Source organism: Eschrichtius robustus, chromosome 6 (genome assembly GCF_028021215.1).
Source record: "Eschrichtius robustus isolate mEscRob2 chromosome 6, mEscRob2.pri, whole genome shotgun sequence".
Lineage (NCBI taxonomy): Eukaryota > Metazoa > Chordata > Mammalia > Artiodactyla > Eschrichtiidae > Eschrichtius > Eschrichtius robustus.
Window position 1 is genome coordinate 104,145,286 of NC_090829.1, and position 13,450 is coordinate 104,158,735.

Genomic DNA, 13,450 nt, shown 5'->3' on the forward strand with positions numbered 1-13,450 from the left:
ACACTTTTGGTCGAGTGCTGCTTTCAGTTGGTCTATTTGGGAGCATCACTTGTTGGAATTAATCATTTGGTTTTCCAGAAGGAGCTCATAATAGAAGACTCCCTTCCAATTCCACCATGTACACAACGTCACCTTCTTTGGATGAGGACCGGCCTTTGGTTTGGTTGGTGGTGGTTCATTTCGTTTGCCCCACGATCTCTTCCATTCCACATTATTGTACAGTATCCACTTTCCATCACCTGTCACAATTTATTTTAAAAACGGAACGTTTTCATTACGTTTAAGTAGAGAATCACACGCGGAAATATGGTCAAGAAAGTTTTTTTCGCTAAACTTACGTGGAACCCAAACATCAAAGCGATTAACATAACCAAGCTGGTACAAATGATTTCAATGCTTTATTTGGATATTTTGAGTATGTTGGCTGTCTCCCGAGTGGTCTAATGTTGGTTGTTCTCAATTAATGTCTCGATTTGATCACTATCAACTTCAACTGGTCTACCGGACAGCGGAGCATCGTCCAGCAAGAAATCTCCAGCACCAAACTTCGCAAACCACTTTTGACACGTTTGATCAGTCACAGCACCTTCTCCATACACTGCACAAATCTTTTTTTGCGTTTTTACCTTTCTTGAAATAACAAAGCATAACACGCTGAAAATGTTGCTTTTTTCCTTCCGTCTTCAATATTAAAATGGCTACACAAAAATTCACCAATTTTGATAAGTTTTTTTTTTTTAATGCACGCTGATATGACAGCTGTCACACACAATCTAACAAAATTGTTTCGAATGAAGTTAAAGACAACTAAGCGCTACTAGAGCCATCTTACGTAAAAAACCGAAAGAACCTTTTGGCCAACCCAGTACAATAATAGAAAGGGATGGGATCTTGGACAGGAGCAGAAACACTTCTTCCATATTATAGGAGGGAAGACAAAGGAATAAAAGCAGATAACTGAGCAAATTTGGTGGTGGGAAAATGAGAGAATTCTTATGTAAACAGGAATATGACTATATATGTGTATATATATGTCTCCTAACACTATTAAGTAATTTTTAACTTATAAAATATAAAGAAATTGAAGAGTTTTCTACTGTGTCAGTTACAAGCATTACCGGAGAAAAAGATGTTTCCCATAGGTCAGCTTCAAATGTTTAAGGAACATTATAAAAAAAGATAAATTTAAAACGAGTGATAAACTCCCCAGCTAAATCAGATGGTGAGAGATATTTCTTTTGTCCCTTCTAAACTTGTGCTATATCCTTTAATGTAGTGCCTTACTGATACTGGTTTATAATTGTTCCTAAATTATTTATCATGAAAACTGAAAATATCGAGTACTATTTAATATTCATTAGCATAATTATATCCAGATAAGTTCAGAAAATAGTAATTTTCTAGTAGCAGTTATATCTAAACATACTGCTTTTAAAGCAAGACTTAATCACAGAAAGATTCATAGCAGAGCAATATATCACATACAATTTTCATTGTTATATTTCAAAAGCACCCTAACCTAAGCAACATAAACATATTTAACTAATTAGCTGCTGAACATTTTGTTTATTCACACACAATAGGCACTAAAAGTAGCCATTTTTTCCTTAAAATTACTACCTTAAAAGAAAAAAATTCTTAAGCATTGGAGGCACATTATTAGGAATCTATTGGTTCAGAAAGTATGCAATAATTATTTTGAGCACTTGGGCTCCTATTCTTACCCACTAAGCCATGTCATTTTCTGTAATCAAAAGCTTCATGTAGCTTGAATTCACATATGACACTATAAAACTGGCTCTCCTTGGGGCTTCCCTGGTAGCACAGTGGTTGAGAATCTGCCTGCCAACGCAGGGGACACGGGTTCGAGCCCTGGTCTGGGAAGATCCCACATGCCGCGGAGCAACTAGGCCCCTGAGCCACAACTACTGAGCCTGCGCGTCTGGAGCCTGTGCTCCGCAACAAGAAAGGCCGCGATAATGAGAGGCCCGCGCACCGCGATGAAGAGTGGCCCCCGCTTGCCGCAACTAGAGAAAAGCCCTCGCACAGAAACAAAGACCCAACACAGCCAAAAATAAATAAATAAATAATTTAAAAAAAAACAAAAAAACTGGCTCTCCTAATTCATCTCTACCTAGACACAGCATATCATCAATAGTAACTATTCATATCCACCATCACATGCACAGAAAACTAGTAAAGCACTGCACTAGGTGCTTTAAATACATTATTTTAGAATTCACATGACAACACAAGTATTAAAATCCTTATTTACAAGTGGAGACATAGAAGTTCGGGAAGATTAAGTAACCTACTCAAGGCCTGGCTGACTCCAAAGCCCATGGTTTCCCCTGCACCAGTAGATTTCAATTTTTGCTGTGCAGCAGAGAGATCTGGAGAACCTGTGAAAAAGCCAGAGGCATCTTTGGCCCCACTCTAAAAAATACAGCAGGTCTGGCCTGATGCTGATATAGGTGATCCCTGGATAACATCTTGCCGCCTAACGACACTGTCGTTTTTTTGTTTTACAATAGAGCGTGTTGGGACAGGGGAGGGAAAGGATGGGAACCTCTACAGGCTCTTTGTGCATAAATTACCTAGGAAGTCAACCAGCTGAGAAGCTTTACTGTAAACTACAGCTGCTATTAGTGAAGCTGGATGCCATTACAGACAAAAGGAAGCCCTCAGTAAGGAAATGTAGAGGTGAGTCAACAGTATAACTAAATAAAGTTGATGAAGATGAAAGCTTGGTAAGTTTCCGATGAAAGAAAAGAAATCTTAAGCCAATGGGCCCTATAAATAAAGTGAGTAGGGGTTTCAGATAGTAAGAATAGTAAATTAAGGGACCCACCACTACAACTAAGGATCAAGTGATTAAGTGACATAGGTTGTCCATACTTCCATACTTATGGGTTTCCAGAATTCTAAAAAGGATCCAGGTTCTCCTATTTCTTATTGAAAGGTCTGACTTAGTGAAAGTACATTTGACTCAAATTCTAAGAACAGTATTAGGATAACCCATAACCTAATTAACTTCTCTTGGGCACTTATAAGAAAGAATATGACTCAAAGAAACTTGCAAACTAACAGTTTCCTGTAATACTGTCTAGAAGAAAGGTGAGTCAAATATGCATATAGAGGTTGGAGACAAAAGTCTGATATCAATAAAAAAATTATCAATAAAAACCCTGCTTATTATTTCTCCTAATATAAAAACTCACTGCCATGTTTTTTTTAACCTCTTTGGTCATGAAATCCTTTAGGAATTTGATGAGAGCTAGAATCTGCTCCCAAGAAAAATGCACATGCACTCAGAATTGTGTATGTGACTTCAGAGGGTCTTGGGAAGCCACGCATGGTGCAAAGACCTCCAGGTCAAACTTTTTTTTACTGAAATGTTCATAACACCTAGCCAGATCATATATGACATATTATGTTTTCTTCCCTGAGTGAAACTCCTATACATTTTTGTTGTGAAGCATCTAATTTGTGAGGTCTGACCAAAAGTTAAGTTAGGTCATATAACTCCACAGAAAAGCAGACAGTATATAATGAGAAAGTGGCACCACTCCAAGAGTTCAAGTATGCTAACACAAGTAGAATTGTTATTATCCTGGTAGGAAATTTTAGCCTGTGGATCTCCAGAGTTATTTCAGTTATAAGTATTAGGAGATACAACCACAAAAAATGAAGGGTAATTTACAATCGCTCTGAGGGCAACTTTCAAGACTGTACTATAAAGAAGAGATGCAGAAAGAACATGTGCCTTCTTATATAACATTGGTGTAACCTTGGGCTGCTGAAAATTTCAATAGGTTAGGATGTTTAAAATACCTCCTAGCTCAGCCCTTTCCACAAGGAATCAACAAATAGTACCTTGTATTATTAATGGAAAATTTCTCCGGTGGATGTTGAGCTTAAATTTTGAAATTACTACTGATTTCAGTGTTACTTATACCACTGCAAAGTTGTTTACTTTTTCTCTTGGAAAGGTCTTCTTTATCTGTCAAGACTATCTAGTATTAGAGCTTTTAATAAATAATTAAATTATAAATGGTTAAAGCAGGAGTATGTATGTGGTGGTGGGAATGTGAGGGTAGGTAATATGATTCATACCTTAATTAATCAGAGTAGAGGTTCAAGTTAATCTATAGTAGACATGAGAGAAGAAAGACTTTCTATTCTAGGTAAATAAACAACTCAGCATGATAACAGACCCAAATATTTGCATGGCATCCATTTTTACTTTCTTTAGAAGGAATACAAATCACTTTTACCTTTTTACCAAAATGGATTCTTGGCATAGACTATACCAAGGTCCACATTATAATACACAGCTGAATACAATCACAGAATTACTATATTTTACAGTTACTTTTATTAAAGAAGAGTCATTTAACCACTAAGTCCAAAGAAGTAAAGTGACCTGTCAGGGTCATAAACAAATACACAATAACTTTTAGAATCCAGGTTTCAGATTCTCTGTCTTCTCTCTAAACCCATGTTTTTTCACCTTTTCACCACTTATTTCAGAGATTTTGACTGGAATATTATGCTGATTAAGCAGTAAATACTATAGAACTGCCAAACAGAAATTCTGAGCTAATAAAACACCGAAGCCTAGTGATCTACGACTCTGACCTTTCAAGAGAACCCTCACGTCTGTGACATAAAGTGAAATGTGACTGAGGTTTCATTTGCAATGACACGTGCTGTCAGACTGCTGTGCAGAATCAGGTCAGGCAGAGCTAGAGTGTCCAGGACCTGCTATCGTGGTCATCTACTCTGCTTCCCATAGCATGAATGAATCCTGCTCTACCAATTTGTAATTTCATGATTACAGACAAGATAATAATTCTTCAGGTTTCTTTCCTTCTGTTGAATGACTGAATCTTCTCAGAGGTCTGTTGTTCTCTGTTTGCTCATTATTAGAGGGTGGGAAGAGGAAATTATCAAGGGGTTGAAGTGAGTTCTGAGAGGCTTTGTAGGTCCTAAATCAACTAGTTTAGGCTCAGACAGACAAGTGGTGATCAGAAGAAATTAGATGCCATTATAGGATTTTGCAGATGAGAGGTCCAGATGTCCGTGGGCAAGAAGGAAGCAGCTATGTGCAACAAGGAGCACTGTAGCCAGCCTCCTAATTCAGGTAGCCTCCCCTACATCTCCACACCCACTAGCCCCTAGCACTCAGCTTACTAGGGGTCTACTGGACGCCCCTCCCACTTACTATCCAATGGACTTTTCAATGCCATACCTATTATGTGCTAGGGTTACATCAGTTAAAACACAGACTTTCCTATCTGTGTGGAGCTATGGAGGCAACCTGAAGGACTTTGAGCAGAGGAAAAGTAAAATGATAAAATTTGCATTTAAAACAGAGCTCTCAAGTACTTTATCTATTCTTGCATTGTTTCACTTATTAAAGCATGTACCAATTTTGTAATTTGAAAAATATCAAGTAAAGAAAAGGGCTCCTGCTAGCAATGTAGAGGAGAGCTTAGAGATTAGGCAAGACTGCTACCAGGGAGACTGGTTAGGAGGGTAATCAGTAACACAAGGGAGAAGTGAAGAAAGGCTGAAAGGAGGTAACATTAAAGGGAATAGAGAGGAGTAAAGAGACTCAAATGATATTAAGATAGTAACATCAATAAGACAAATTAATTGTAGGTCAGAGAGAAAAAGGTAAACAGGAGAACTTCCAAATATGGGACTTGGGTGGATATTCAAGACGGATTTATAAACAGAAAAAAGGGTGGGATAGAAAATTTTATGTATTATATGAACACTGCATATATTACATGTTTTACAAAAATATGCACAGGAAACTCATCAAAATGATAGCAGTGGTTGGCTCTGCATGATAGGTCAATCATTTTTTTTTTTTAACCTCATTCTTTCCTACATCTTCTAAATTTATTAAGAATATGTACTTTTTGGGACTTCCCTGGCAGTCCAGTGCTTGGGACCCTGCGCTCCCAATGCAGGGGGCGTGAGTTCGATCTCTGGTTGGGGAGCTAGGATCCTACATGCCATGCAGTGTGGCCAAAAAAAAAAAAAAAAAAGAATATTTACTTTTTAGTAAATTTTGTATATTTTTGAAGCACACACATCTCAAAAAGTTTACCTTTATTCATAAAAATTCTATGGTTGTAAAACTCCTTTGAGAAAAACTCATCAAATGGCAAACCATTCCATATTTAATAAACATATTATTGATCCATAATTAATTCTCATGTCTTTGTGAGATTGCATTGACTATGAAATTATAATGGTGAGCAGTCATCCTAGTTGTGAGTTGTTTTTTTTTTTTTCCAATTCTGGAAATTCATTAGCTGAGAGAGGTGACAGAACTGAAAGCAGGTATCTTGCTGACATTGGATTATTCAGTAAATACTGCAGACACAAACTGCATGCCTCTGCCTCAGGGCTTTGCCACATACATCTATCTGCATGACTGACTCTCTCACCTCCAGTGTCATGTTCTCAATATGACCTAGTATGATTATCCTAATTTTAAGAGTAACACGCCCCTGTCACCACCACCACCATAGGATTCCTGATCTTCTTTTATCTGCTTTATTTTCAATATACTTATCACCTAATGTACAATTTATTTATTACCTTTATTGTGTGTCTCACCCCCTAGAATGTAAGCTACTGAGATCATACATGGAGTTCTATTGTTTTTGTTCCCAAAGGTATCCCTATCACCAGAACAATGTCTAGCACATAGTGGATGTTCAATAAATATTTGTTGAATTAGTACATGTATGAATGAATAAATGCATGAGAGAATACATGAAAAAAAGTATAAAATAAATAACTATTGGGTTAAAAAAAGCACACTCAATTATTTTACAAATGAACATCAGTCATTAATACTTTTTACTTTAGAAGTCACTGGTTCTCTGCTTAAACATTTGTAGAGACTAATTTAGTCTATGGGTTCAACAAAGTTTACTCTTTGTATACATATCTATTAAAGTCTATTTCATATTCAATAAAGGTGAGAATTAATTATATATATATCAAATAACTTCTTTAATTAGTTAAATGTATAAAAATTAAACAGTATAAGCTTAACAATAAATGATACAATAAAGTTTTACTTTTTGTAATCAGAGCTTCCAACCTGCCTCATTTAAAAATGTTCATTTATTACTGAGGACCACTGAGGAACTCTGTCTTACAATTTCTCAGTTAACCATGTGATAGGTTGCTTCGGGGTTTTTTTAATCGTTAGTAATGAAACACAAGAACGAGGGAAAAGGGACAAGAAGGCAAAACACACATTCCGCTTACTCCAATTTTAAGAGCAATTTAAACTACTTTCACTTTACTATGTCTCAAAGTTATAGCACCATCTGGTGTTTACTATGCAGAAATGCTATGAGGACGGGTAGTGCAAAAGTCCTTTGTCACTTAATTTTTAAAAAATGTTTAGGCAGGTGGACAAAATGATGCTAAGCATACAACTAAGTTGATAGTGTCACAGATCACATGTTCAGTTTGGAAATATAGTAGTAAAAACTGAGAAATCAACATGGCATTAGAAGAATAAACCATCTAAATAACTTTCAAAGAAGAATACTCTTCAAGAAAAAAAGGACAGAGGCAAAACATAAATAAGTTATTAAAAGAGGAAAATAAATTGAAAAACATTTTAGAACCTTGTTAACAGACCATTTGCAAAATCTGACAAAAATAAATGATCAAATAAAACAAAGAGTTTACATTTGAAAACCCAGGAGATCTAATTATAAGATTTCTTCATTACATAGCCTCTGCCCTTAACCTCTACAGATAGCATTATAATAAGGCCTTGGTATATTAACAACTCCCAGTAAATTACATACATTTTATCATACGAGGGTGTGACAATTTAGCTTATTCAGTATTTTGTAACTTAGGTAAATTTCTTTAATGACTTAATGCTGCTGTCTCTACGTTTACAATAACACCAACATTACTTACACCAATATAGGCTTTCCCGATATCCTAGGATGTCTTATCACTTCTGACATTGTCTGTTTTGTCTCTTCCATTCTCTCTTCATCACTCGAATCCACAACAAATATTACCCCAAAAGATTCAGCATAGTAATTCTTCCAGATTCCCCGAATTCTTTTTCCACCTCCCAAGTCAAAGATGGTGACTTCAAACTTTCCTTGTCTAAGGTCAATTTTGGAAAATCCAACGGTAGGTGCTACATCTTCAGGATACTCTGTTTCAAATGATATAAAAGAAAGAATCTTGAGACTTTAAATTAATAACACTAATTTAACTTCACAACTTAAATGACATAAATGTGTTATTCATCATACTTTAGTACTAAATAGAATGTTTATTATTTGCTTACACAATAAGCATTACATCTAAGCACATTGGTTTGGGGGAAAGGTAGATACTATAAAATATCCAACTAGAATTTACACTCCTTGCAGATAGGAATTTCTGTCTGTTTTTTTGTTTGCTTGTTTGTTTTTATTGATATAACCCCAGTTCCTAAACTAATGCCCACCATATAACGGGTACTTAATAAGGATGTGTAGAATAAATAAACCAATGAACTCTTGCCTTTAAGGCCACTGACTCCCCAAGTTACAAACAATAAAAATTTCAACCTTCAACACCACAGCCATCCCCAAGGACCATTACAACCTCTGTGGAGTTATAAAGAAAAACTAAACATTTAGAGAATAGTCTAGAACAACCAAATAATGGGAGACGCTATGAAGGGTATAGAACCTTTCTTTTTTAATTAACTGAATTAAAGCTGTAATTGGAATAAAGAGACTTTTAAGGACAGCTTGCAAATACAAAGAGTAGATTTTATTTTCTTCTACAAGAATAGAATACAGGATATTCTCATAAATTTATAATTGAATTTCTTTGGACTTCTGCATATGACAGCACAAAGAAGAAGGTACAGGATGTATACAATTATAACTGCCAAAGAGCAGTAATGACAGTAAGAGATTAAAAAGATCACTAAGGTTCAAGCCTTGAACTAGGAGCTGGGACCTAGGCCTTAAAGCTAGGTAGGATTTAGACAGTCAGATGAGTGACCTAAGTAATAGAAATGGTAAAGGCAAGATGCACGAACAAGTTGAACATTGTAGTTGGAGCAAACCCTTAAGCCTGAACGCACACTGAAGAGGGTTCTGAAGATAGAGAATTGGGAGCCATGGAAGGTATTTTAGCAGACCAGTAACATAATTAAGGTGACTAAAGTAGTCTTCCTTGAGATTCATCTTTGCAAAAGTCTCTAGAACGGACTGAAAATGAGAGTGATAGCCACTTTTTGGAGAGGTATGGAAATAAAAATAGAAGAATGGCAAGAGAGAACTCATGAAAGATTAACAGAACCAAGTGACTCAGTGGTTACAGAGAAGAGTTCAAACTTCATGTCTGTCTCTTCCATTCTCTCTTCATCGCTGGAATTCACAACAAATATTACTCCACTGAACTTTGTTTACAGCTGCACGGTCAATACAGTGGCCACCAAACTACATGAGGCTTTTAAAACTTAAATCAATTAAACTTAAATAAAATAAAAAATTCAGCTCCTCAGTTGTTCAAGCTGTATTTCAAGTGCTCAAAAGTCACATGTGGCTGGTGGCCCACTCTACTGGACAGAGCCAATATAGAACATGTCCATCATTGCAAATAGCTCTACTGAACAACACTGGTTTAGAGGGTCTTATCATTCCCACATTCAGCAAAACATCTGCTATTACACAGATAAATTTGAGAGGCATTTGCTGTTAGGTGTGACTGAGAAACAGACTTGCAATGTACCATTCCCTTTCAGCAAGCATCTTAATGCAGTTTACACAGCTCCCTAGAAAGTTAATAGACATCACAAGTCACATTTTTAAAAGACCTGCCTTATCTAGAAGGAGAAAAAGGCAAGTTTAGAAGCAATATAAGCAGCTATGTATTCCAAAAAGAGAATTAAACTAGACATTTAAAAATGTGGATCTAGTCCAGGCCAGAACTGGCTTCACAGTTAAAATAGGCAGCTGTCTTTGAGTATGATTTGAAAGGTACCCCCAGGAAATTATCAGTGAAAATAAATCAACTATCCTGAGGAAGGGATAAGGGAAATAACACATACAGAATACCTACTCAGTACCAGGACTTTGTTAGGCATTAGAATGCAAAGATGAATAAAAAAGGGTTGCTGTCCTCAAAGAATATCCAGTACAATTCAGAGAGAACTGTGTTATTCCCATTAATGGGAATAACACAAGAACCTATATGTTCTACAAACAAGTCTGGAGAGCACAGTGTGAAGGTATTATGAACTGCACTTTTATGTCCCTGCCAAAACTCATCTGTTGAAACCCTAATCCCCAAAGTGATGGTATTTGGAGGTAGGGCCTTTGGGATGTAATTAGGTTTAGGTGAGGTCACAAGGATGGAGCCCCCATGATGGAATTAGTGCCCTTATAAGAAGAGACATAAGAGAGCTTGTTTCCTCTCTCTCTTTCCACCACATGAGGATTCAAGTGAGAAGATGGCTGTCTGTAAACCAAGAAGAGGGCCCTCACTAAGTACTCGACCATACTGGCACCCTGACTGCAGTCTTCTAGCCTCCAGAACTGTGAGAAATACCTGTTGTTTAAGCCACTAAGTCTATGGTATTCTGCTATAGCAGCCCAAACTAAGATGGAGGGCATTCAAGAGAAAAAGGGTAAAGAGGAGCTAGAGGTGAGTCATGGCCTAGAAAGGCTTCAGAGAGGAAATGAAATAGGAGTAGAGTCTTAAAAGACAAAAAAATTATAACAAAGAAGGGAGAATAAAATTCCAAGCAGGGGAACAATGTAAGCACAGATAAAATGATGGCACTATTCCCAGGAAACCAATTCATATTAAGTAATTTTTTCAAGGTTACATGGTAGACAGAGCCAGGACTCAAATTCAGGTATTCAGGACTTTAAAAGCCTGTTTCTTTTGATACATGGAACACCCTCCCCAATTTCTCTATTCTTTCCTCTGGTTCCTACTCATGATTCTGTGTTTCAAGACTCAAGACTAAGTGTTCAGGTTACAACCTTTTCTGTAAATCCTTCTCTGATAATTCCTTCCTACTTTCAGTATCACCTACACCATCTATTGTAATATTCTGTGTTCTTACTGGTCTCCACAATAGCCTATACCTTCCCAATAGCTGGGAACTATCTTTGTATCCTTAGCACTCAGTACAAAGCATATAATTGCTCAATACTACAACACCAGACTGCTAGGACAGCTGAAGCTGCTGTCGTTATGTCCATTCTTCCATATATTTATCCATCCATCTATGCTTGTAATCATTTATTGAGGGCCTGTTATAAATCAGGCATCACACAAGAACCAGGGGTACAAAGACATATGGTCCCTAATCCTGAGGATTTCAGTAAACCATATGTGTTAAGACAATGCCTAGAAAGTTCAAGATAAAATGAAAATATATAATCAATAACTATTTATTGAGCTTATGTTATATGCTAAGTACTATGCAAGGTCCTAGATATACAAAGATTAATAAAATTTATTAATATTTTCTGATCTTATAGAGCACTTATATAGAGGGAAAAAGAGGAAATATATACATAAACAAATAACTACAGTATAATAAGATGTGTTAATGTCAACAATGCTAGGGACCAATTTACACAAAGAATTTTCCCACCCAAAATAACAACAGTTCCTTAGAACTATTAGGAAATAATACTGGAAAGTCAGAGAATCCTGGATTTTTTAGCTGAGCACATGGCTGTTCAGGATAAAGAATGCAATCCCCAGTCTCTATGGCAGCTAGGGGTGGCTCTGAGAACAGGTTCTAGATAATGTGCTTGTGGTATACTGTTAAATGTTTAACTGGCTTTGGAGGCTGTGGAACTCTGATAGGTAGTGTTTGCCAATTGTCATGGTGTAAATACTCCCGCTATGGACTATTTCAAACTACCAATATGAGGCACCTGAACATAGAGTTTGGAGGAGAGGTGCCTAACTAGCTCTCGTTGACTAATATGAGCCAATAAGAGCAAGTAGCAACCAGCTCTGGAACACCATGGGTTCTAGCTAATGGCCTGTGAACAGCAGTGATGTGGTGGCTTCTGGTTCACATACTTTAAAAAAAGAGAAGGACAGCCTCCCTTTGTCCTTTACTTCTTCCTTCCAGCTGAAATGCACATGTAGTAGTGAGACACCTTGGACCAGGTAGGCAAGGGAGAACACTAGGAATGGCAAAGCAAATAGGAAAAGGAACTTGAGTCTCTAATACCATAGAGCTGCTATGCCAGCCCTAGACTGCTTTTCCCTGTGCTGTAATATGAGAGAGAAATAAACTTCTATTTTATTAAACCACTGTTATTTTAGGCTTATTTGTTAGCACAATTGAACCTATATCCTATTAATGCAATCACTTTGACAGCCATGAAGAAGAGAAGCTGACTGAAGGAAGTGAACCTCAAGATAGGGAAAGTACTCTTAGATTAGGAAGCTATAATAAAATTATAGATGAAACACTAAACCCAGGGTTTGGACGCAGACAACGGCAATAGAGTAGGAGAGGAAGATTATCTCAAAAGAAAGGAGGAAATATACAATAAAAAATTTAAAAAAATTTTTTAATAAAAAACAAAACAAAGCAGAAAAGAGCCAGAAATAAGCTAAGAGAAGCCATGGGAGAAATGTTTTAGGAAGACTGCCTACTAAGACATGGCCTGAACTGGGACACCAAAATAAGTAAAACTGCCCTTGGGGAATTTATAGTCTGGAGAGGTAGAGTAATACATAAAAAGAGGGGCAATTAAGTAGCTATAGAAGTAGATACAGATAAGAGTAGACAAAAACAGAGGATGTAGTCAATTGTACTGATGGTGGTGGTAAGGGGTGAAGGCAGCAGGAGATCAGAAGAGACTTCATAAAGAAGGAGACTATAGGACAAACAAGCATCTTTAGAGATAAGTAGATAATCTGTCTTTAAGGATAAGTTGATATTCTCTTTAATAAGGCAAGTGGGAACAGCATAAACAAAATCACAAAGGTATCAAAAGGCTCAATTTGAAAAACTTCAAGTCGTTCTATATAACTGGAATCTTTAAAAAAGAAAAATGGGGGGCTTCCCTGGTGGCGCAGTGGTTGAGAATCTGCCTGCTAATGCAGGGGACACGGGTTCGAGCCCTGGTCTGGGAAGATCCCACGTGCTGCGGAGCAACTGGGCCCGTGAGCCACAGCTACTGAGCCTGCGCGTCTGGAGCCTGTGCTCCGCAACAAGAGAGGCCGCGATAGTGAAGAGGCCCGCGCACCGCGATGAAGAGTGGCCCCCGCTTGCTGCAACTGAAGAAAGCCCTCGCACAGAAACGAAGACCCAACACAGCCAAAAATAAATATAATAAATAAATAAATAAATAAGACCCGCTGCAACCAAATAAATAAATAAATTTAAAAAAAAAAA

The 13,450-nt window shown here is 37.1% G+C and overlaps 1 protein-coding gene across 2 annotated transcripts in view; it reads right to left on the reverse strand.

The window, feature by feature from the left end:
- The window catches only part of ARL13B (ARF like GTPase 13B), an 80,548-nt gene that overhangs the window by 43,425 nt on the left and 23,673 nt on the right, over window positions 1-13,450 (reverse strand). For both annotated transcript variants that reach the window (XM_068546898.1, XM_068546897.1), the window contains exon 3: window positions 7,975-8,224. In XM_068546898.1, coding sequence (XP_068402999.1) covers window positions 7,975-8,224 — 250 coding nt within the window. The remainder of the gene's footprint in view (window positions 1-7,974; window positions 8,225-13,450) is intronic.